General features: G+C 42.3%; 1 protein-coding gene across 4 annotated transcripts in view; it reads left to right on the top strand.

Moving 5' to 3' along the window:
* tfeb (transcription factor EB) overlaps positions 1 to 24,000 on the top strand; it is a 126,124-nt gene that overhangs the window by 58,821 nt on the left and 43,303 nt on the right. For all 4 annotated transcript variants that reach the window (XM_071335458.1, XM_071335457.1, XM_071335459.1 and 1 more), the window contains one exon: positions 21,323 to 21,425. In XM_071335458.1, coding sequence (XP_071191559.1) covers positions 21,396 to 21,425 — 30 coding nt within the window. In that variant the 5' untranslated portion in view covers positions 21,323 to 21,395. The remainder of the gene's footprint in view (positions 1 to 21,322; positions 21,426 to 24,000) is intronic.

Raw genomic sequence — 24,000 nt, 5'->3', positions numbered from 1 at the left:
AATGGTGTTTAGGTATTTATTCAAAAATCATGTTAATCTCTGTACCCCCCACACACAATTATCTGTAAGGTCCTTTTTAGTCGAGCAGTGAATTTCAAACGGACTCGACCACAAAGACCAGGGAGGTTTTCCAATGCCTTGCAAATAAGGGCACATATTGGTAAATGGCTTAAAACAAAAAGGAGACATTGAGTATCCCTAAGAGCATGGTGCAGTTATTAAATACACTTTGCATTGTCACTACAAAGATACAGGCATCCTTCCTAACTCAGGATCTGCTCAGGGATTTCACCATGAGGCCAAAGGTGACTTTAAAACCGTTAGTTTAATTAATGGCTGTGATAGGAGAAAACTGAGGATGGATCAAAACATTGTAGTTACTCCACAATACTAACCTAAATGACAGAGTGAAAAGAAAGAAGCATGTACAGAATAAAAATATTGCAAAACATGCATCCTGTTTGCAATAAGGCACTAGAGTAAAACTGCAAAAAACGTGGCAAAGACATTTAACTATGTCCTGAATACAAAGTGTTCTGTTTTGGGCAAACGCAACACACCATGGAGTACCCCTCTTCATATTGTCAAGCATGGTGGTGGCTACATCATGTTATGGGTATGCTTGTCATCGGCAAGGACTAGGGAGTTAAGGATGAAAATAAATGGAATACAGCGAAGCACAGGCAAAATCCTAGAGGAAAACCTGGTTCAGTCTGCTTTCCACTAGACACTGGGAGAGGAATTCACCTTTCAGCAGGACAATAACCTAAAACACAAGGCCAGATATACACTGGAATTGCTTACCAAGAAGACCGTGAATGCTCCTGAGTAGCCTGGTTACAGTTTCAACTTAAATTTGCTTAAAAATCAATGGCAAGAATTGAAAATGGCTGTCTACAATGATCAACAACTAACTTGAGAGCCTGAAGAATTTGAAAAAGAATTTGCAAATATTGTACAATCCAGGTGTGCTAAGCTCTTAGTGCTAAGCTCTCACTCAGGGGTGTGAATACTTATGTAAATTAGATTTCATTATCAATACATTTGCAAAAAATTCTAAAAACATGTTTTCACTGTCATTATGGGGTATTGTGTGCAGTTGGGTGAAAGAGATCGATTTAATCCATTTTCAATTCAGGCTGTAACACAAGTTGTGGAATAAGTAAAGGGGTCTGAATACGTTCTGAAGGCACGATCTCCACCAGGCTCCTGTAAATCTGACAAACCTGCATAGATTTAATAAAAATAATGGTACCTGTATTTAGTCAATTGAAGTCATGACAGCCACAAGTTTATTTATTTTTATTTTTATATACACAGGAGTGTACAGGATTTTGTACCAGCACTTCCCTAACACCTCATTCAACTAACTGTGGTCTAAATTGATCAAAAACCTGCGCACAGTTCAGTACCCTGGGACAGAAATCACCCACTTCTGTATTATTGAATGAGCTTCCCAAGTTACAAGCTTACAATTCTTCATGATAGAGAATAACGTGTGGATCTATTTCTATCTAACCTTGTCAATAAACTCCAAGAACAAGTGTCAATTTAGCTAGCTTGCTAGTGGCATGTACTTCAACTTTATCAAACAGATGGTTAACTAGAAAATATTATGATTTGTTTTCCCCTCGCATCTATAGCCGCCTGATGAAGCTATAGTGAGTTGATAAACTTGTATCATGTTGAACGTCAGAAGCCAGCTAGCTAGCATTAGCTGCTGTTAATTTAGTTCTGAATTATAACATTTTGTATTTCACGTGTTAAACAACTGTCATGCCTTTTCACAAAAAAATATCTATGTACACATAAAATAGATAGTTTTATTCTAGTACTTCGGTCGAGTAGCGTTAATACTTTTCCTCCAAGGTTCTTCCTGAGATTTGATTGATTGGAACATTTCAGCCAATGGTTGCAGCAATTTTAGACTGTGGTTTTGGCTGATTGGTCAGAAGTAAAAGGTCCTACTCAAACAAGCTGCTCAAACCATTATTATTATTTTTTTTACTATTGAATTTCTTTCTACAATCTTACAAATATCTTGGTAATGTGACAGAACTCGGAGCGTGCACAGCTAAAAAAATGTAAGTGTAGTTTTTTTATTCAAAGCAGAATATTCATAGTCGTAAATGGACTAGTAATAAATTATGCTTTCAAATCTTATTGAATGTATTCAAATGTCAAGTTTGCCACCGTTGTTACATATTTCACACATTATATAAGTTTGCGAAATTGAATTGCACATTTTTGAATCGTACTTGCTACTACGAATCTCAATGTGCGACGACAAATTCTAAATACGAACTCACAGGGTTCTGTTGTTATTATCCCATATAAAGAGAGCTTTGAAGCTGAGCCGCTGTGACATCAGTGTCTGGCACACAATGGCCGCTTTGTGCTCCCACCGCGTCACAGATGCCTGCGAAACCAAGTGTATGCCAGGCAATTGGAGGGCCATGTGGGAGAACCCGCTGCCGGTAACAGTGTGTCACTAAGTGAGATGTGGAAATGAGACTGTATTTATATTTTGTATTTATTAGGGATCCCATTTAGCTGCTGCCAAAAGATAACATAGTACATTACACCACTACATATCTACAATACAACATGTATAATACAACAATATTATAATGTACGTGTGCTTGTATGCATGTCTTTCTGTACCTTTTGCGTCTTCACAGTCCCCGCTGTTCCATAAGGTGAATTTTTTTAAATCTGTTTTTTAAATCTGATTCTACTGCTTGCGTCAGTTACCTGATGTCGAATAGAGTTCCATGTAGTCATGGCTCTAATATAGCACTGTGTGTTTCCCATAGTCTATTCTAGACTTGTGGTATGATGGTATGTCTTGTGGGGTATGCATGTGTGCTAGTAGTTTAAACAGACAGCCCAGTGCATTCAGCTTGTCAACACTTCTTACATAAACAAGTAGTGATGAAATCACTCTCCTTCACTTTGAGCCATGAGAGATTGACATGCATATCATTGTTAGCTCCCTAACAACAGCCGTGCTGCCCTGTTCTGAGCCAATTGTAATTTTCCTGTCCCTCTTTGTGGCACCTGACCACACGACTGAACAGTAGTCAAGGTGCAAACAAAACTAGGGCCTGTAGGACCTGCCTTGTTGATAGTGTTGTTAAGAAGGCAGAGCAGCGCTTTATTATGGGCAGACTTCTCCTCATCTTAGCTACTGTTGTATCAGTATGTTTTGACCATGACAGTTTACAATCCAGGGTTACTCCAAGCAATTTCCACATCCAGGGTTACTCCAGGCAATTTCCACATTATTCATTACAAGATTTAGTTGAGGTTTAGGGTTTAGTGAATGCAGTGGTGTAAAGTACTTAAGTAAAAATACTTTAAAGTACTACTTAAGAATTTTGGGGGGGTATCTGTACTTTACATTTTTGGCAACTTTTACTTCACTACATTCCGAAAGAAAATCATGTACTTTTTACTGCATACATTCCCCTGACACCCAAAAGTACTCGTTACATTTTGACAGGAAAATTGTCCAATTCACACACTTATCAAGAGAACATCCCTGGTCATCCCTACTGCATGTGATCTGGAGGACTCACTAAACACAAATTATATGTTTGTAAATGATGTCCGAGTGTTGGAGTGTGCCCCTGGATATCCCTCAATAAAGAAAGGAAATACAATTGTGCCGTCTGGTTTAATAGAAGGAATTTGAAATGATTTATACTTTTACTTTTCATGCTTAAGTACATATTAGCAATTGCATTTACTTTTGATACTTAAGTATTTTTAAAACCAAATACTTTTAGACTTTTACTCAAATAGTATTTTACTGGGTGACATCCCTTAATAGAAAATGACTCAAGTAAAAGTACATTTTACTCAAGGATGACAATTTAGTACTTTTTCCACCACGGAGTGAATGATTTGTCCCAAATACAATGCCTTTAGTTTTAGAAATATTTAGGACTAACTTATTCCTTGCCACCCATTCTGAAACCATCTGCATTTCTAAGTGTTGCAGTCATTTCAGTCGCTGTAGTAGCTGACTTGTATATTGTTGAGTCATCCGCATACATACACACTGACTTTACTCAAAGCCAGTGGCATGTCGTTAGTAAAGATTGAAAAAAGTAAGGGGTCTAGGGGAAAATCTAGGTAGAATCAAGTTATGTTGGAGAGGCTTCCATTAAAGAACACCCTCTGTGTACTGTTGGACAGGTAACTCTTTATCTACAATATAGTAGGGGGTGTAAAGCCGTAACACGTACGTTTTTCCAGCAGCAGACTATGATCGATAATGTCAAAAGCTGCACTGAAATCTAACAACTGCCCCCACATTCTTTTTATCATCAATTTCTCTCAGCCAATCAGTCATTTGTGTAAGTGCTGTGCTTGTTGAATGTCCTTCCCTATAAGTGTGCTGAAAGTCTGTTGTCAATTTGTTTACTGTAAAATAGCATTGTATCTGGTCAAACCATTTTTTCCAAGTGTTTACAACAGGCTGATTGGTTGGCTATTTGAGTCAGTAAAGGGGGCTGTACTATTCTTAGGTAGTGGAATGACTTTTGCTTCCCTCCAGGTCTGAGGGCACACACTTTCTAGTATGGCAAATATGAGTGGCAGCATCGTCCGCTATTATCCTCAGTAATTTTGTGAGCAGCAGAAGAAAGGAAGTAGAGGGACCTATGTATGTTCATATATACTACCGTTCAAAAGTTTGGTATCACTTAGAAATGTCTTTGTTTTTGAAAGAAAAGTACTTTTTTACCAATTAAATAACATCAAATTGATCAGAAATACAGTGTTGACATTATTAATATTGTAAATGACTATTGTAGCTGGAAACGGTAGATTTTCTTTTTAATGGATTATCTACATAGGCGTACGGAGGCCCATTATCAGCAACCATCACTCCTGTGTTCCAATGGCACCTTGTATTAGCTAATCCATATATATCATTTTAAAAGGCTAATTGATCGTTAGAAAACCCTTTTGCAATTATGTTAGCACAGCTGAAAACTGTGCCGATTAATCTTAGGGATAGCCCCCTTTTAAAAAAAATGTTCGCCTAAAATGACATGCCCAAATCTAACTGCCTGTAGCTCAGGCCCTGAAGCAAGGATTTGCATATTCTTGGTACCATTTGAAAGGAAACACGTTGAAGTTTGTGGAAATGTGAATTGAATGTAGGAGAATATAACACAATAGATCTGGTAATAGAAAAAACCAACCGTTTTTATTTTTTCTACCACCATCTTTGAAATGCAACACAGGTCCCACATCTAGCCATACACTCTGGCAGTGTATGTGCAAAGTTTCAGACTGATAATTTATGAGGTATGAGCAAACTACATGACATTTAGTGTGAAGTCACCCAGGTACATTTGGGCAAATCGTGAAGAAGACATTTACATTCACATTACATTTTTCTGCAAGAATATGGTCAAGTCTGTATACTTGGACTTTGATTTAGCTTTTCCAGTATTAGTAGCCATATAAGTTAAACATTTGCAAAACACACAGTTTTCGTCACTCGCCATATTCTTATTTTTTGTCCAAAAGGAAAAGGCTTGCTGTCACAAGGTTAGCAGCTAAATTTTTGCGACAGATACAGGGTTTCCCGATACTCCCGCAAAGCCCAGCTCATTGGCTATCTAGCTAGCTTTGTTTGAACCCGATTGGTGCTTATTTGACAGAGTAAGTCGATCAAGTGAAGACCGCACTCGTCATCAGCGTGCCATGAAGGCGTTGCTCTCTGACCAAATGTGGTGTCCTATAGGATATACTACACCCCTAATGGTATAGTGAAGTCTGGTTACGTTCTAGGATCTCTGAGGAATACATACGAACGTAATTTGACTGGTTGAAACAACGTTTAGGGTTAGATTTTAACAGATGCCTTTCTTTGCAAATTGAACGAGTGAAAATACAAAATTGATCGTGCATGCTATATGGACCTTTTTAGGATATGAAAAATGATTTTATCTAACAAAACGACACTTCATGTTATCTCTGTGACCCTTTCGATGAAAAATCAGAGCAAGATTTCAGAATGTAAGTACACATTTCACCTTCAGAGGCAAATTTATCAAACCTATCGCAGTGAAAAGTTTTGTTAGGAGCTCTCAAACAATAGCATGGCATTTTATCGCAGTAATAGCTACTGTAAATTGGGCAGTGCAGTTATATTACAAATAATTTAAGCTTTCAGAGGATAGTAGACACTTATATGTACCGACATTTGTTGCTTCTCTAAAATCTGCGATCGTGATACAAGGCGCTGCATGATTTACAACTGTCCCGTTGACGGGACGCCTATCGCTAAGATGCCTCACACGTCCCCAACTGGCAGCTTCATTAAATAGTACTTGCAAAACACCAGTCTCAACGTCAACAGGGAAGAGTCTTCTCCGGGATGCTGGCCTTCTAGGCAGAGTTCCTCTGTACAGTGTCTGTTCTTTTGCCCATCTTAATCTTTTATTTTTATTGGCCAGTCTGAGATATGGCTTTTTCTTTGCAACTCTGCCTAGAAGGCCAGCATCCCGGAGTTGCCTCTTCACTGTTGACGTTGAGACTGGTGTTTTGCAGGTACTATTTAATGAATCTGCCAGTTGAAGACTTGTGAGGTGTCTGTTTCTTAAACTAGACACTCTAATGTAGTTGTCCTCTTGCTCAGTTGTGCACCGGGGCCTTCCACTCTATTCTGGTTAGGGCCAGTTTGCTCTAACCAGTGGCTTCCGTCTTGCCACTCTACCATAAAGTCCTGATTGGTGGAGTGCTGCAGAGATGGTTGTCCTTCTGGAAGGTTCTCCAATCTCCACAGAGGAACTCTAGAGCTCTGTCAGTGACCATCAGGTTCTTGGTCACCTCCCTGACCAAGGCTCTTCTCCCCAGATTGCTCAGTTTGGCCGAACGGCCAGCTCTGGTCTTGGTGGTTCCAAACTTCTTCCATTTAAGAATGATGGAGGCCGCTGTGTTCTTGGGGACCCTTCCCCAGATATGTGCCTCGACACAATCCTGTTTCGGAGCTCTACGGAGAATTCCTTCGACCCCATGGCTTGGTTTTTGCTCTGACATGCACTGTCAAATGTGCAACATTTATATAGACAGGTGTGTGTGCCTTTCCAAATCATGTCCAATCAATTGAATTTACCACAGGTGGTCTCCAATCAAGTTGAACAAAAAAACATCTCAAGGATGATCAATGGAAACAGGATGCACCTGAGCTCAATTTAGAGTTTCATATTAAAGGGGCTGAAATACTTATGTAAATACGTTTTTTTTGTTTTTAATGAATTCTGCAAAAATGTTTTAAACTGTTCACTTTCTCATTATGGGATATTGTATGTAGATTGCTGAGGAAACATTATTTAATCAATTTTAGAATAGGGCTGTAATGTAACAAAATGTGGAAAAAGTATTTCCGAATGCACTGTATCCTCATTATTGTAATTTTATTGTTACTTTATTTTTATTTTTTTACTTTATTTTATTTAGTAAATATTGTCTTAGGAAAATAGAGTTAACTGGATCGTTGGTTAAGCATTTCACAGTAAGGTCTACACCTGTTGTTTTCGGCGCATGTGACAACATTTCATTATATACAGGGTCAGTCAGTTTCAGTACCATATTTACAATGTTAAATTACATGCGCCAAATACTACAATACTGTGAAATGCTTACCTACAAGCCCTTAACCAACAATGCAGCATTTCTTTTTTAAAGTAAGAAAATATTTGCTTAAAAAATGTATGCAGGGGTTACCGCTACCTAGTCAATGTGCGGGGGTACAGATTAGTTGAGGTAATCACGGTAACATGTAGGTAGGGGTAAAGTGAATATGCATACAGTCGTGGCAAAAGTTGAGAACAACACAAATATTAATTTCCACAAAGTTTGCTGCTTCAGTGTCTTTAGATATTTTGTCAGATGTTACTATGGAATACTAAAGTATAATTACAAGCATCAAGCACGTGTCACAGGCTTTTATTGACAATTACATGAAGTTGATGCAAAGAGTCAGTATTTGCAGTGTTGACCTCTGCAAAAAACGTCCGCCCTGGCATGCTGTCAATTAACTTCTGGGCCACATCCTGACTGATGGCAGCCCATTCTTGCATAATCAATGCTTGAAGTTTGTCAGATTTCTTTTATTTTTTTTGTCCACCCGCCTCTTGAGGATTGACCAATTTCTCAATGGGATTAAGGTCTGGGGAGTTTCCTTGCCATGGACCCAAAATATCGATATTTTGTTCCCCGAGCCACTTAGTTATCACTTTTGCCTTATGGCAAGGTGCTCCATCATGCTGGAAAAGGCATTGTCCGTCACCAAACTGTTCCTGGATGGTTGGGAGAAGTTGCTCTCGAAGGATATGTTGGTACCATTCTTTATTCATGGCTGTGTTCTTAGGCAAAATTGTGAGTGAGCCCACTCCCTTGGCTGAGAAGCAACCCCATACATGAATGGTCTCAGGATGCTTTACTGTTGGCATAACACAGGACTGATGGTAGCGCTCACCTTGTCTTCTCCGGACAAGCTTTTTTTGTGATGCCCCAAACATTCATCAGATTCATCAGAGAAAAGGACTTTACCCCAGTCCAATCCCTGTACATTTTGCAGATAATCAGTCTATCACTGATGTTTTTCCTGGAGAAAAGTGGTTTCTTTGCTGCCCTTCTTGACACCAGGCCATCCTCCAAAAGTCTTTGCCTTACTGTGCATGCAGATGCACACACACCTGCCTGCTGCCATTCCTAGGCAAGCTCTGTACTGGTGGTGCCCCGATCCCGCAGCTGAATCAACTTCAGGAGACCGTCCTGGCGCTTGCTGGACTTTCTTGGGCGCCCTGAAGCCTTCTTCACAACAATTGAACCGCTCTCCTTGAAGTTCTTGATGATCCGATAAGTGGTTGATTTAGGTGCAATGTTACTGGCAGCAATATCCTTGCCTGTGAAGCCCTTTTTGTGCAAAGCAATGATGACGGCACGTTTTTCCTTGAAGATAACCCTGGTTGACAGAGGAAGAACAATGATTCCAAGCACCACCCTCCTTTGAAGCTTCCAGTCTGTTATTCGAACTCAATCAGCATGACAGAGTGATCTCCAGCCTTGTCCTCGTCAACACTCACACTTGTGTTAACCTCTCTGGTACAAGTGGGACGCCTTAAAAATAAAGGAGAGCCGCACACTCTAGGAGCTCAGATGCAAAAATTTAATTACCAACATTTCGACAGCCAAGCTGTCTTCATCAGGGTATAATCACAAACACTGCGGGATGACTTGTTTATATAGTGTCAAAAGACACACAGGTGTCTGTAATCATGGCCAAGAGTGGCCTAATATCATTGGTTAATTCTCAAATATTAAAATGGCATACAAAGAGCAGCATACAAAAAACAACTGGATAGCATACGATCATAGATTCATTTTAGACTACACAGGCTTACAAACAATTACAATGGCAAAGTCACAATAATCACAAGAATGGCTTCAGATCAAAGTCTACGTTGAGACCGAAGGGAGCAAGGGTCTTAAGTTAAAGATCCAGGCAGCCCCTCGTTTTAACAATAAATTATCAAGGTCACCCTCTCTCCTAGGGAGGAGAGACCAAATTCAAAACAACAGAAATACCATGACTAAAATTCCTCAAACATACAAGTATTATACACCATTTTAAAGATAAACTTCTTGTAAATCCCACCATAGTTGGATTTCAAAAAGGCTTTACGGAGAAAGCACACCATGCGATTATGTTAGGTCAGCGCCTAGTCACAGAAAGCCATACAGCCATTTTCCAGCCAAGGAGAGGGCTCACAAAAGTCAGAAAAGCGATTTAAATTAATCACTAACCTTTGATCTTCATCAGATGGCACTCATAGGACTTCATGTTACACAATACATGTTTTGTTCGATAAAGTTCATATTTATATCCAAAAATCTCAGTTTACATTGGCGCGTTATGTTCAAACATCCGGTGAAAGTGCAGAGAGCCACAGCAAATTACAGAAATACTCTTCATAAACATTGATACAAGTGTTAAACATACGAATAAAGATAAACTTCTCCTTAATGCAACCGCTGTGTCAGATTTCAAAAAGGCTTTACGGCGAAAGCACACGATGCGATTATGTTAGATCTGCGCCTAGCCACAAAACCATACATACAGCCATTTTCCAGACAAGGAGAGGGCTCACAATTCAGAAATAGGATTAAAATTAATCACTTACCTTTGATCATCTTCATCTGGTGGCAATCCCAGGTCTCCATGTTAGACAATAAATGTTCGTTTTGTTCGATAATGTCCCTCTTTATGTACAAAAAACCTCCGTTTTGTTGGTGCGTTTAGTTCAGAAATCCAAAGGCACAATGCGTGCTCTCAACATCAAGACGAAAGTCAAAGTACAATTAGTACAAGTATCAATAATATTTCAACCGGACAAAAGCTTCGTCAATAGAAAAGGAGAAATAAGAAATGCGCGCTCCCGATCACGCGCAGGACTTATGGCTGGAAATTTCCACTGGCCTCTCATTGAAAGGGCTGTATCTCCCTCATTTTTCAGAGTAAATGCCTGAAACAATGCCTAAAGACTGTGCACATGTAGAGGAAGCCATAGATATCGTGAACTGGGTCCTAAGTCTTTGTGTGGTGGATGGGCTTTCAATGGAAAAACAGCCTTTCAAAATAATAGTACTTCCTGGTTGGATTTTCCTCAGGTTTTTGCTTGTCATATCAGTTCTGTTATACTCACATACATTATTTTAACAGTTTTGGAGACTTTAGAGTGTTTTCTATCCAAATCTACTAATTATATGCATATCCTAGCTTCTGGGCCTAAGTAGCAGGCAGTTTTATTTGGGCACGCTTTTCATCCAAAATTCCGAATGCTGCCCCCTACCCTAGTGAAGTTAACGAGAGAATCACTGACATGATATCAGCTGGTCCTTTTGTGGCAGGGCTGAAATGCAGTGGAAATGTTTTTGGGGGATTCAGTTCATTTGCATGGCAAAAAGGGACTTTGCAATTAATTGCAATTCATCTGATCACTCTTCATAACATTCTGGAGTATATGCAAATTGCCATCATACAAACTGAGGCAGCAGACTTTGGGAAAATTAATATTTGTGTCATTCTCAAAACTTTTGGCCACGACTGTAGATCATAAACGGCGAGTAGCAGCAGCGTGCCGAGCAGTTGCCATACCAAGCGGTGATGCAACCAGTCGATGGTGCAGCTGTAGAACTTTTTGAGGATCTGAGGACCCATGCCAATAAGTGTTGTCATGCCCTCTTCACGACTGTACTTGGTGTGTTTGGACCATAATAGTTTGTTAGTGATATGGACGCCAAGGAACTTGGAGCTCTCTACAATATGCAGGGATATTGGAGTGGAGTGATACTGGAGTGATAGTGGTGGGTAAGGTGACTAGTTATCAGGATATACAGTGTATGATAAACAGAGTAGCAGCAGTCTATATGTGAGTGGGTGTACATGTGTGTCGTCAGTGTAAAGGTGTGTGTGTGAGTGAGTGAGCAAATGATGGAGTGAGTGTTGGTATGCGTGAATGTGTAGGGCCCTATGAGTGTGTTTTTACACAAATCAACTGTACTAGTTGTTCATGCTCTGGTCTTGTCCCGTCTTGATTACTGTCTGGTAATATGGTCAAGTGCAGCAAAGATGGATACAGCTGGCTCAAAACAGAGCAGCACATCTTGCCCTCAACTTCACACACAGAACTAACATCAAGAACATGCATGACAGTTTTTCCTGGTTTAGGGTTGACGAGAGATGAACTGATTCCCTTCTAGTCTTTATGAGAAATATTACTGTGATGAGAATTCCAGACTGTCTGCATAATCAGATAACATACATCTCAGACACCCATACATACCCCACAAGACATGCCACCAGGGGTCTCTTCAGTCCCCATGTCCAAAACAAATTCACGGCAATGCACAGTATTTAAAAAACAAAAAAATTTAAACATACATTTTTATTAAAGAGCACATAAAGAACATGTACCATACATACACAACTTATCTTTGCTGTCTTTACTAAGGAGCATAGTTACATTCACATGATAAGGGTACCTTTAGGCTGTATAGAGCAAATATTTTAAGAGTTTGAGTAAGTATACAATACAAACAAAAATCCCATTAATTACAGAGTAAGACTCATACGATATGTCAGGAACTCTGACCAGACACTTTCATACCTATGCTGTCTACGTTACAAGATTTCAGTAATTCTCTCCATGTCAGCAAGTTCCTCACATAGACCTAACCACACATCTTTTGAGGGTGCATGTTCATTTTTCCAGCATTTTGTTACATTTCCTTGCTGCTGCTAAAAGATTATCTATCAATTTCAAATCAAATTTTATTTGTCACATACACATGGTTAGCAGATGTTAATGCGAGTGTAGCGAAATGCTTGTGCTTCTAGTTCTGACCATGCACTAATATCTAACAAGTAATCTAACCTAACAATTTCACAACAACAACCTTATACACACAATTGTAAAGGAATGAATACAGTATGTACATAAAAATATATGACTGAGCGATGGCCGAACGGCATAGGCAAGATGCAGTAGATGGTATAGAGTACAGTATATACATATGAGATGAGTAATGTAGGGTATGTAAACATTATATAAAATAACATTGTTTAAAGTGGCTAGTGATACATTTATTACATACATTTTTCATTATTAAAGTGGCTAGAGATGAGTTAGTATGTTGGCAGCAGCCACTCAATGTTAGTGATGGCTGTTTAACAGGCTGTTGGCCTTGAGATAGAAGCTATTTTTCAGTCTCTCGGTCCCCGCTTTGATGAACCTGTACTGACCTCACCTTCTGGATGATAGCGGGGTGAACAGGCAGTGGCTCGGTTGGTTGTTGTCCTTGATGATCTTTTTGGCCTTCCTGTGACATCGGGTGGTGTAGGTGTCCTGGAGGGCAGGTAGTTTGCACCCGGTGATGCGTTGTGCAGACCTCACTACCCTCTGGAGAGCCTTACGGTTGTGGGCAGAGCAGTTGCCGTACCAGGCTGTGATACAGCCGACAGGATGCTCTCGATTTGTGCATCTGTAAAAGTTTGTGTTTTTGGTGACAAGCCGAATTTCTTCAGCCTCCTGAGGTTGAAGAGGCGCTGCTGTGCCTTCACCACGCTGTCTGTGTGGGTGGACCATTTCAGTTTGTCCGTGATGTGTACGCCGAGGAACTTAACATTTTCCACCTTCTCCACTACTGTCCCATCGATGTGAATAGGGGGCTGCTCCCTCTGCTGTTTCCTGAAGTCCACCATCATCTCCTTTGTTTTGACGTTGAGTGTGAGGTTATTTTCCTGTCACCACACTCCGAGGGCCCTCACCTCCTCCCTGTAGGCCGTCTCGTCGTTGTTGGTAATCAAGCCTACCACTGTAGTGTCGTCTGCAAACTTGATGATTGAGTTGGAGGCGTGCATGGCCACGCAGTCATGGGTGAACAGGGAGTACAGGAGAGGGCTGAGAACACACCCTTTTGGGGCCCCAGTGTTGAGGATCAGCTGGGTGGAGATGTTACCTACCCTCACCACCTGGGGGCGGCCCGTCAGGAAGTTCAGGACCCAGTTGCACAGGGCGGGGTCGAGACCCAGAGTCTCGAGCTTAATGACGAGTTTGGAGGGTACTATGGTGTTAAATGCTGAGCTGTAGTCAATGAACAGCATTCTCACATAGGTATTCCTCTTGTCCAGATGGGTTAGGGCAGTGTGCAGTGAGATTGCGATTGTGTCGTCTGTGGACCTATTGGGGCGGTAAGCAAATTGGATTGGGGTCTAGGGTGTCAGGTAGGGTGGAGGTGATATGGTCCTTGACTAGTCTCTCAAAGCACTTCATGATGAGTTACCTTAGCTTTCTTGGGAACAGGAACAATGGTGGCCCCTTGAAGCATGTGGAGACAGCAGACTGGGATAAGGATTGATTGAATATGTCCGTAAGAGCGCGTGCTCTGATGACGCGTGCTCTGATGACGTGGCTGGGGATGACGTCTGGGCCGGCAGCCTTGCGAGGGTTAACACGTTTAAATGTTTTACTCACGTTGGCTGCAGTGAAGGAGAGCCCGCAAGTTTTGGTAGCGGGCCGTGTCAGTGGCACTGTATTTTCCTCAAAGCGAGCAAAGAAATTGTTTAGTTTGTCTGGGAGCAAGACATCGTGGTCCGCGACGGGGCTGGTTTTCCTTTTGTAGTCCGTGATTGACTGTAGACCCTGCCACATACCTCTCCTGTCTGAGCCGTTGAATTGTGACTCTACTTTGTCTCTATACTGATGCTTAGCTTGTTTGATTGCCTTGCGGAGGGAATAGCTTCTCTTTGTATTCGGTCATGTTTCCGGTCACCTTGCCCTGATTTAGAAGCAGTGGTTCGCGCTTTCAGTTTTGCGAGGAATGCTGCCATCAATCCACGGTTTCTGGTTGGGTAATGTTTTAATAGACGCTGTGGGTACAACATCACCGATGCACTTGCTAATAAACTCGCTCACCGAATCGGCGTATTCATCAATCTTATTGTCCGACGCTATGCGGAACATATCCCAGTCCACATGATCGACGCAATCTTGAAGCGTGGAATCCGATTGTTCGGACCAGCGTTGAACAGACCTGATCACGGGCGCTTCCTGTTTTAGTTTCTGTCTATAGGCTGGGAGCAACAAAATGGAGTCATGGTCAGATTTTCCGAAAGGAGGGTGGGGGAGGGCTTTATATGCGTCGCGGAAGTTAGAATAACAATGATCCAGCCCGGGTCGCGCGTTCGATATGCTGATCAAATTTAGGGAGCCTTGTTTTCAGATTTAGCCTTGTTAAAATCCCCAGCTACAATAAATGCAGCCTCAGGATATGTGGTTTCCAGTTTACATAGAGTCAGATGTGTGTCTGCTTGGGGGGGATATACACGACTGGGATTATGATCGAAGATAATTCTCTTGGTAGATAATGCGGTCGGCATTTGATTGTAAGGAATTATAGGTCAGGTGAACAAAAGGACTTGAGTTCCTGTATGTTGTTATGATCACACCACGTCTCGTTAATCATAAGGCATACACCCCCACCCTTCTTCTTACCAGAGAGATGTTTGTTTCTGTCGGCGCGATGCGTGAAGAAGCCAGGTGGCTGTACCAACTCTGATGACGTATCCCGAGTGAGCCATGTTTCCATGAAACAAAGAACGTTACAATCTCTGATGTCTCTCTGGAAGGCAACCCTTGCTCGGATTTCGTCTACCTTATTGTGAAGAGACTGGACATTGGCGAGTAGTATGCTCGGGAGTGGTGCGCGATGTGCCCGTTTAGGGAGCCTGACCAGAAGACCGCTCCTATTGCCCCTTCTGCGGCACCGTTGTTTTGGGTTGCCGGCTGGGATCCGATCCATTGTCCTGGGTGGTGGACCAAATAGAGTATCCGCTTCGGGAAAGTCGTATTCCTGCTCGTAATTTTGGTGAGTTGACGTTGCTCTTATATCCAATAGTTCCTCCCGACTGTATGTAATAAAACCTAAGATTTCCTGGGGTAACAATATAAGAAATAACACAAAAAAACGGAATACTGCATAGTTTCCTAGGAACGCGAGGCGAGGTGGCCATCTCTGTCGGCGCCAGAAGTAAGTGGAGAGGATTAGAGTGTATCCACAGGAACAATACCTAGGAGGAGATGACCTGGGTCGGGTTGAATAATAATACCTGTGATGTCCTGAATAACATGGAGAATTTCAGACCAAAAACACTGGATTTTCCGACATTGACAAAATATGTGATAAAGTACCTATTTGTCCACACGCCCTCAAACACATAGGTAATATTCATTTTTTCATTTTAAGGTTATCAGGGCTCATAAAAAAACTATGTAGTACTTTGAAACTCCTTTGTTCGGTTAAATTTAGTGGCTTAATATAGTGTTTTGGCAATGCACAGTATTATACAGAGCCATGATTGCTTGGAACTCCCATCTCCAATTACTCGGAACTCCCATCTCCAATTACTCAAGCAAACCGCAAAATTACATAAAACAAATGGATAAAACAACAGCTCATGGCAAAGTAGGGACTGTGAAATTACACACACACACACACACACACACAGGCCCACTCTATCACACTATAACACTCACAATCTACACACACTATTCTTTAGTTGTATTTGTTAAATATCGTTGTATTTAAAGTGTGTGTGTGACCTTGTCTGTAAGTGTTTGGTAACTTTTTGTGTCATCTGTTTTTGTGTGGACCCCAGGAAGAATAGCTGCTACTTCGGCAAAATAGGGAGCCGAATAAACCAATAATGTCATCATGGCGGTGTGAGCAGAGTGTGTTTGAGAGAGCGTGAAAGAATGCACTGGCAGCACTGATAAGTGACTCAGGTGTCCAGTGGGAAAGCTTAGCCAGACACTAACTGTTGAAGCATGTCGCGCAGCCCTCTGCTAGTTTAAAGTTTTGCTATTTTAGTATCATGTTCCCAATCGTTTACTTTTGGGTAGGAGCAAGGGCTCTATTTGGAACGGAACATACAGTTGAAGTTGGAAGTTTACATACACTTAGGTTGGAGTCATTAAAACTCATTTTTCAACCACTCCACAAATTTCATGTTAACCTCTCTTGGGTATGTGGGACGTTAGCGTCCCACCTCTTCAACAGCCATTGAAACTGCTGGGCGCCAAATTCAAATACAGAAATACTCATTATAAAAATTCAGAAAACAAAACATATTTTACATAGGTTTAAAGATGAACGTCTTGTGAATCCAACCACGGTGTCAGATTTTTAAAATGCTTTACGGCGAAAGCATACCTTACAATTATTTGAGAACATAGCCCACTTGACAATTCATTACAAACAGTAACCAGCCAAGTAGAACAGAGTCAGAAATAGAGATAAAATGAATCCCTTACCTTTGATCTTCATATGGTTGCACTCAGCAGACATTAATTTACTCAATAAATGTTTATTTTGTTCGATAAAGTCTCTTTATATACAAAAACCTCAGTTTTCTTCAGTAATCCACAGGCTCAAATGTAGTCAAAACAGGAAGACAAAAAAATCCAAATTGTATCTGTAAAGTTCATAGAAACATGTCAAACGATGTTTATATTCAATCCTCCGGTTGTTTTTAGCCTAAATAATAGATAATATTTCAACCGGACAATAACGTCATCAATTTAAAAGGTAAACAAGAAAGGCACTCTCTCTGTCGAGCGCATGAAAAAGCTCTGCGACACTTTAGCGTCCAGTTATTCCGATTGCTCTTATTCCCAAATTTTTCAGAATACAAGTCTGAAACTATTTCTAAATTCTGTTGACATCTAGTGGAAGGCATAGAAACTGCAGTTTGAGTCCTAAGTCAATGGATACTGTAATGGCATTGAATAGAAAACTACAAAAACAAAACTACTTCCTGAATGGATTTTTCTCAGGTTTTTGCCTGCCAAATCAGTTCTGTTATACTCACAGACACTATTTTAACAGTTTTGGAAACTTTTGAGTGTTTTCTATCCAAATCTACCAGTTATATGCATATCATATCTTCTGGGCCCGAGAAGCAGGCAGTTTAAATTGGGCATGCATTTCATCCAAAATTCCGAATACTGCCCCGCTACCCTAGTGAAGTTAACAAACTATAGTTTTGGTAAGTCGGTTAGGACATCTACTTTGTGCATGACACAAGTCATTTTTCCAACAATTGTTTACAGAGAGATTATTTCACTTATAATTCAGTGTATCACAATTCCAGTGGGTCAGAAGTTTACATACGCTAAGTTGACTGTGCCTTTAAACAGCTTGGAAAATTCCAGAAAATTATGTCATGGCTTTAGAAGCATCTGATAGGCTAATTGACATCATTTGAGTCAATTGGAGGTGTACCTGTGGATGTAGTTCAAGGCCTACCTTCAAACTCATTGCCTCTCAGCCAAAAGAAATCAGCCAAGACCTCAGAAAAAAAATTGTAAACCTCCACAAGTCTCGTTCATCCTTGGGAGCAATTTCCAAACACCTGAAGGTACCACATTCATCTGAACAAACAATAGTATGCAAGTATAAACACCATGGGACCACGCAGCCTTCATACTGCTCAGGAAGGAGAAGCGTTCTGTCTCCTAGAGATGAACGTACTTTGGTGCGAAAAGTGCAAATCAATCCCAGAACAACAGCAAAGGACATTGTGAAGATGCTGGAGGTAACAGGTACAAAAGTATCTATATCCACAGTAAAACGAGTCCTATAACCGACATAACCTAAAAGGCCGCACAGCAAGTTAGAAGCCACTGCTCCAAAACCGCCATAAAAAAGTCAGACTACAGTTTGCAACTGCACATGGGGACAAAGATCGTACTTTTTGGAGAAATGTCCTCTGGTCTGATGAAACAAAAATAGAACTGTTTGTCCATAATGACCATCGTTATGTTCAGAGGAAAAAGGAGGATGCTTGCAAGCCAAAGAACACCATCCCATCCGTTAAGCACGGGGGTGGCAGCATCATGTTGTGGGGGTGCTTTGCTGCAGGAGGGACTGGTGCACTTCACAAAATAGATGGCATCATGAGGATGGAAAATTACGTGGATATATTGAAGCAACATCTCAAGACATCACTCAGGAAGTTAAAGCCTGGTCGCAAATGGGTCTTCCAAATGGACAATGACCCCAAGCAAACTTCCAAAGTTGTGGCAAAATGGCTTAAGGACAACAAGGTCAAGGTATTGGAGTGGCTAGCACAATGCCCTGACCTCAATCCTATGGAAAATGTGTGGGCTGAACTGAAAAAGCGTGTGCGAGCGGGGAGGCCTACAAACCTGACTCAGTTACACCAGCTCTGTCAGGAGGAATGGGCCAAAATTCACCCAACTTATTGTGGGAAGCTTGTGGAAGGCTACCCGAAAGATTTGACCCAAGTTAAACAATTTAAAGGCAATGCTACCAAATACTAATTGAGTGTATGTAAACTTCTGACCCACTGGGAATGTGATGAAAGAAATAAAAGCTGAAATAAATCATTCTCTCTACTATTATTCAGACATTTCACATTCTTAAAATAAAGTGGTGATCCTAACTGACCTAAGACAGGGAATTTTTACTAGGATTTAATGTCAGGAATTGTGAAAAACTGAGTTTAAATGTATTTGGCTAAGGTGTATATAATTTTCAGACTTCAACTGTATGTCCTTGAGTGTTGGCATGCATTAGCGTTAAGCTAAGCAAAAAATTGTCATAGGCCTATCACGGAAAGGTTTGCTAGCTAACATGCTAAGCCCCACTAGAGCACATCGAGGCATGCTAACATGAAGCTCCGCTAGATCACAGATGTGCAGGAAAGATTAGCATGCTAAGCTAAACGAATGCTAAGCTAAACTTTGGAGTGGACACAGAGGCACTTGTCTCCCTCTGGCAAGCATTCCTACCCGAGCCGATCGAGTTTTGAGATGTAATCACTCCATTCGTCAGGGTGTATAAATACACTGTGTGTGTGTGTGTGTGTGTGTGTGTGTGTGTGTTGGATGGGTATGTTCAGTGAGGTGAGGGTTGTCTTACAAGTACTTTTAGAATTATGTGATGGACTAGAGTTGCAGAAAAGAACCTGCTTGAGCACAGGGCCTGTCAGTGTTTTGTTTTGGTAGTGGTGGCCTAGAGTTTTGTTCTTGGTCAAGTCATGTTTCTAATATAGTGTATTTGCAGAAGTAAAAGGGGTATAGAATTAGGACACGTAGTGTTAATAGCAGCAGTAGTGGTATTAGTTTGTTCCTAAGTTGAGTGTTGGTTCACTGTGTGTAGTTTGAGGCTTTGCTGTCACGCTGTAGTAGACTGCTCTTGGAGTCAAAAGTGTGTGTGAGTGTGGACCAGCCAGTGGGCACAAAGCGAGCAGTGTGTGCACCTCAGGCACTGAAATGTACACGGCGGACAACAGGCGGCCTCAGTCCTTCTCAATAGGAGCTGCCCTTCTTATTGTACCTCAAACACAATGCGCTTTTTTTTCTCCCCCCCCCCCCCCTTCTCTCTCGCGCTCTCTCTATGCCCATATATGGGCTGTGTGTCTGAAAGGATGAGAAGTCTGCTTTGATTGGTTGGTGCCTCTGGCATGGCTTCTTATTGTGCATCTGGATGAGACAGTAGAAACACACTATCAGGCCACGGCTGCACTTTTATTGACATTGACTCAGATTTGATTACTCTGAAAGGAACACTCCCAGAAGGTAAAATAACACCAGATCAAGAGTAGTTTTAACACTGCTGAAAGGCAAACTCTGGGGCTTTCCTAATTGAGAGACAGGTGGGTGGGAGGTGGAGGAATGGTGTGGAGGTGGGCGAGGTTGAGGGTGTTCCCTTCGAAAGGCTGCTCACATGACCACCACACAACAACAGGACCACATGACTCCCACATGACTTCCCCAATGGGAACCATGGTTACGCTCTTCGGCCCAAGGCTTGGGCCTGGTGGGGGTTGATCTGATGCTTTTCCACCCTACCCCTCCCTTCTCCCCAAACCTCCCCCCCCCCCATCCTCCACTGCCTCCTTATGCATGGTGTTATTCAATCTAAACCACATTGAGGAAAAGGCAATAACAGTAACTTGCACTTGAGATTCCTTTTTAGTTTCAAACTGTAAATATGTTGTTTTTGTCTTATCCTGAAGACAACATTAATATGATTGAATAGGGCCCTCATCTACTCTAAAGATGCCTAAAGACATGTTCTTATGTTGAAAGACTGGCTACTTTGCTAGTCATTCACTAAATTAATAAGATCGTTCATCCTAGTGGCATGTTTTTATTAAAGTCACTTGTTTATGTTTACATGATGTGAACACCATAGATGGTACTAAACACATCTAATAGATGTCTGGTGTGTGTGTGACTGGTGATCCAGTTGTCCTCTCGTCCCCCCTGTTCTAAAGCCCTGGGCTAGCTCCTTGTTAACAGACAGTGAATATATGGCATTGTCTGTGTCTGGTATGGAAACATTTAGAGTGATGTTATTCATTAGATGGCCAGACATCATATGACTGGCTAATACAGCATAAACAGACTGATGTACTGTACAGATATCTACTGTATGTTCGAGCTGTTAGAGCTGTTGAGAGACAGGGGTACATATCTGGAGGGATATGGTGGTGGATTATGTCCTTGTTGATTACACTAATTGATCCATTAGCAATGAATGTGATTGATAGTCTAGTTTTCCTCTGTAGATGATTAGAAGGACATGGTGATTTTGGGTTGGTGGGGTTGATGACCACTGAGACATGAGGCCTTACACTGGATGGACCTGTGTGACCTTGTAATATAGTATTCTAACAGCACCTTTTTTCTCTCTTTTCTTTCAGCTTCCTCTCTCTCGGGCTGGACTGTGGTGCATCTGCGTCTGCACGCCCCCCCCTCCCCCCTCGCCCTCCAGCCATGGCCTCGCGAGTAGGGCTGCGTCTGCAGGTAAACATATGTTGGACTGATTGATTGTTTAATTGATTGATTGGTTAACAGACATGTACAGTATTACTGTATACAGCAGACGTGTTGACTGACATGTTGACTGACGTGTTGATTGACGTGTTGACTGACGTGTTGACTGACTGACGTGTTGCCTGACCGGCGGAGGTGTTGCCTGACTGACGGAGGTGTTGCCTGACTGACGGACGCGTTGCCTGACTGACGGACGCGTTGCCTGACTGACGGACGCGTTGCCTGACTGACGGACGCGTTGCCTGACTGACGGACGCGTTGCCTGACTGACGGACGCGTTGACTGACTGACGGACGCGTTGACTGACTGACGGACGCGTTGACTGACTGACGGACGCGTTGACTGACTGACGGACGCGTTGACTGACTGGCGGACGCGTTGACTGACTGACGGACGCGTTGACTGACTGACGGACGCGTTGACTGACTGACGGACGCGTTGACTGACTGACGGACGCGTTGACTGACTGACGGACGCGTTGACTGACTGACGGACGCGTTGACTGACTGACGGACGCGTTGACTGACTGACGGACGCGTTGACTGACTGACGGACGCGTTGACTGACTGACGGACGCGTTGACTGACTGACGCGTTGACTGACTGACGCGTTGACTGACTGACGCGTTGACTGACTGACGCGTTGACCGACTAAATGACGTGTTGACCGTTTGACTGGCATGTTGACTGACTGACCAGCGTAATACTGACTGACATGTTGACTGACTGACATGTTGACTGACTGACGTGTTGACTGACTGACGTGTTGACTGCCTGACTTACGTGTTAACTGCCTGACTTACGTGTTGACTGCCTGACTTACGTGTTGACTGCCTGACTTACGTGTTGACTGCCTGACTTACGTGTTGACTGACTTACGTGTTGACTGACTAAATGACAGATGTTTTGACTGACTGACGGACGTGTTGACCGTTTGACTGGCATGTTGACTGAATGACCAGCGTAATATTGACTGACATGTTGACTGACTGATGTGTTGACTGCCTGACTTACGTGTTGACTGCCTGACTTACGTGTTGACTGCCTGGCTTATGTGTTGACTGGCGTACTGACGTGTTGACTGGCGTACTGACGTGTTGACTGGCGTACTGACGTGTTGACTGGCGTACTGACGTGTTGACTGGCGTACTGACGGACGTGTTGACTGACTGACTGATGTGTTGACTGACTGACTGATGTGTTGACTGACTGACTGATGTGTTGACTGACTGACTGACGCGTTGACCGACTAAATGACGTGTTGACCGTTTGACTGGCATGTTGACTGACTGACCAGCGTAATACTGACTGACATGTTGACTGACTGACATGTTGACTGACTGACGTGTTGACTGACTGACGTGTTGACTGCCTGACTTACGTGTTGACTGCCTGACTTACGTGTTGACTGCCTGACTTACGTGTTGACTGCCTGACTTACGTGTTGACTGTCTGACTTACGTGTTGACTGACTTACGTGTTGACTGACTAAATGACAGATGTTTTGACTGACTGACGGACGTGTTGACCGTTTGACTGGCATGTTGACTGAATGACCAGCGTAATATTGACTGACATGTTGACTGACTGATGTGTTGACTGCCTGACTTACGTGTTGACTGCCTGACTTACGTGTTGACTGCCTGGCTTATGTGTTGACTGGCGTACTGACGTGTTGACTGGCGTACTGACGTGTTGACTGGCGTACTGACGTGTTGACTGGCGTACTGACGTGTTGACTGGCGTACTGACGTGTTGTCTGGCGTACTGACTGATGTGTTGACTGACTGACTGATGTGTTGACTGACTGACTGACTGATGTGTTGACTGACTGACTGATGTGTTGACTGACTGACTGATGTGTTGACTGACTGACTGATGTGTTGACTGACTGACTGACCGACCGACGTGTTGACTGACAGATGTGTTGACTGACTGACGGACGTTTTAACTGACTGACGGACGTGTTGACTGGCGTTTTGACTGACTGACGTGTTGACTGACTGACGTGTTGACTGACTGACGTGTTGACTGACTGACGTGTTGACTGACTGACGTGTTGACTGACTGATGTGTTGACTGACTGATGTGTTGACTGACTGACGTGTTGACTGAGTTGTTGACTGACTGACGTGTGGACTGACTGACTGATGTGTGGACTGACTGACGGACGTTTTAACTGACTGACGGATGTGTTGACTGACTGGCGTACATATTGACTGACATATTGACTGACATACTGACTGACATGTTGACTGACTGATGTGTTGACTGACGTACTTTACTGATGTGTTGACTGACGTACTTTACTGATGTGTTGACTGACGTACTTTACTGATGTGTTGACTAACGTACTTTACTGACGTGTTGACTGACTGATGTGTTGATTGACTGACGTGTTGATTGACTGACATGTTGACTGACTAAAGGATGTGTTGACTGACTGGGGTACTGACTGACGTACTGATGTACTGCCTGATGGGCATGTTGACTGACTGACGTGTTGACTGACTGACGTGTTGACTGACTGACGTGTTGACTGACTG

The sequence above is a fragment of the Salvelinus alpinus genome, chromosome 12, assembly GCF_045679555.1.
Source record: "Salvelinus alpinus chromosome 12, SLU_Salpinus.1, whole genome shotgun sequence".
NCBI classification, from domain to species: Eukaryota; Metazoa; Chordata; class Actinopteri; order Salmoniformes; family Salmonidae; genus Salvelinus; species Salvelinus alpinus.
This window is presented reverse-complemented; position numbering and strand designations above follow the sequence as displayed.